Source organism: Opisthorchis viverrini (genome assembly GCF_000715545.1).
Source record: "Opisthorchis viverrini unplaced genomic scaffold opera_v5_301, whole genome shotgun sequence".
In the NCBI taxonomy this organism is placed as follows: domain Eukaryota; kingdom Metazoa; phylum Platyhelminthes; class Trematoda; order Opisthorchiida; family Opisthorchiidae; genus Opisthorchis; species Opisthorchis viverrini.
This window is the reverse complement of record NW_008751955.1, coordinates 396,009-398,093: the sequence shown is the minus strand read 5'-3', so window position 1 is coordinate 398,093 and position 2,085 is coordinate 396,009. Positions and strand designations below refer to the sequence as shown.

The 2,085-nt window shown below is 45.0% G+C and overlaps 1 protein-coding gene across 1 annotated transcript in view; it reads left to right on the top strand.

The window, feature by feature from the left end:
* Positions 1 to 672: 672 nt before the first annotated feature.
* The window catches only part of T265_14936 (hypothetical protein), a gene marked incomplete at both ends in the record, with an annotated part of 44,709 nt that continues 43,296 nt past the window's right edge, over positions 673 to 2,085 (top strand). The window contains one exon of the mRNA XM_009175866.1: positions 673 to 880. Within this exon, the coding sequence (XP_009174130.1) occupies positions 673 to 880 (208 nt within the window). The remainder of the gene's footprint in view (positions 881 to 2,085) is intronic.

The window sequence follows — 2,085 nt, the reverse complement described above, 5'->3', positions numbered from 1 at the left end:
CCGTTCTTGAAAACAAATCTCGAGATAGCTCAGAGTTTAAGGCATACACTTTCTGGCCGGATGATTTGTGTTTCGTATCCAACCCGATATCTCCACGGTTCCTGTTTAGGCTTTGGCAACTATGCAGTAACTCTGCCCTCTTGCTCCTTTCGTACAGCTACACACCTAAAGGGTCTTACAGATGAATGATATTTTGCAATGATTTCCGGGGTATTATATCTTTGAAAACGTCGTTTCGTAGGAAGAACTGCAGTTCAGAATTGTCGTTGAACGTGTTTCTGTGTTACTGGCATCTTGCACCATTCCATCATGTGTGATATCATCGCACTCTGGTGAATCTTCAAGGAAGAGAAGACAAGCAAGTCAGTGTGAGCAGGAAGTGGGCTTTATAGAAGACTGAAGTGTGGAAGAGAGCCAGAGGTGGTCCAAAAATGACTTGGCAGCGAAGTGTGAAAGCCATTACTGGCAGATTCAGCTTCGCTGGTCGTTGCCGTCTTCCTGGATGGGGACCCCGAGTGGAGCCACGGTTAGAGACATTGTCAGACATGGCCCAGTCGCGCCCTCAATGGCGCTCATGCATCCAAGCTATTGCCTTCAATGCATAGCTCCCTTCCCAACCCCCCACAAAACAGTGCACCTACAGTGCTAAGTTTACGCACTAATTTATCAGCTCCCGCCTCCAATGCGTCTCCACCTCCCCCAGATGATGATGATGATGATGATGGTGATGATGATGATGATGATGATGGTGATGGTGATGCTGATGACGATGTTGATGATGATGATGATGGGGATGATGATGATGATGATGATGATGATGATGATGATGATGATGATGATGATGATGAGGATAAATATATCACACAACAAGAGAGAGGCTGTAGCTGAACAGTATCCCACAGACGACGTTGACCATAGCGAAATACACTGATTTTCATATCATTTTGGCTTTGACGGGAGACTCACCTGGAACCCAGCTGAATATCTCGCTTATGGTGTTTTTTTACCATTCTCTGCTAGGTTTAACCTAATAAGTGAGGCGACACCCGCCGGAGATTATCACAAATAAATCACCGGGGTATTGAATCTAAATTGATCTCATGATAGCTCTCCCAGTTGTTTACTTATTCCGTCTATGCACTCTTGATCGGCACTTGTTTTTGCTCATCTGTACCTGCCGGAAAGCCGTTCCGTCCGACACTTGTGTGTCTGTTTGTGAATGGGTGCAGCTGACCTACTTACTCATGCGCTTTAATGCCCGTTTTCTGAGCTTGTTTTCTCATGAGTTCTGTGTGATCCCAATCGGAATCACGAAACAATGACAGACTTGTGCACTCGCTGACGTTTCGAACACAATTCTTCCTTTGGATATTCGGGAATGTCGAACCTACGCGTCACTCAAAGTTCCGTGTGGGGAACCTCAACAAGGGCTTTCCGTAACTTTCCCAAGGACACAGTACATGCCGACCATTGGTCACTACTCAGGTTTCATGTATTATTGTTATCTTGATCAGACTAGCAAACCCAAACGAATATCATCTGTTTGGAAAAGGATTTGACTGCTGATCAGCAGTTTTCTGCGCCACAACTAGAACGCGACCTGATTTCGATAGGGATTTTACGAAAAGAAAGTTGGTCTTTTGATGTTACTGAAATGGTCGAACAATCAAACGTAATTCCTTGAGTAATTTGTGAGTAATTTCCAGAGCTATTAACTCTGATAAGTGAATGGTCACTGAACTCCCTTTCTTTGTTTGTCGGTGACGCAACACCACGACAATCCCACCATCTTCGTCCTACGGTATTAAATCACCGGGATTTCACACAAATATTATCAGTGATAGACGGTCGTGTTTTGTTTTGGGAGATTTGGTGTGTGTGTACAACCACCGCAAAGAGACTAAACCTTAGCGCACTGTGGCGTCTTGTGTACCTCTGGTTTATCCCTAAATCTGAAGGGACGCGTATATCAAGCTACAGTACGGGCTGTTATGTCGTATGGCTGTGAGACTTGGCTTATTCGAGCAGCGGAACTGAGACATCTTCAGGTGTTCGACAATCGTTGTCTCAGAACCATAGCTCGTG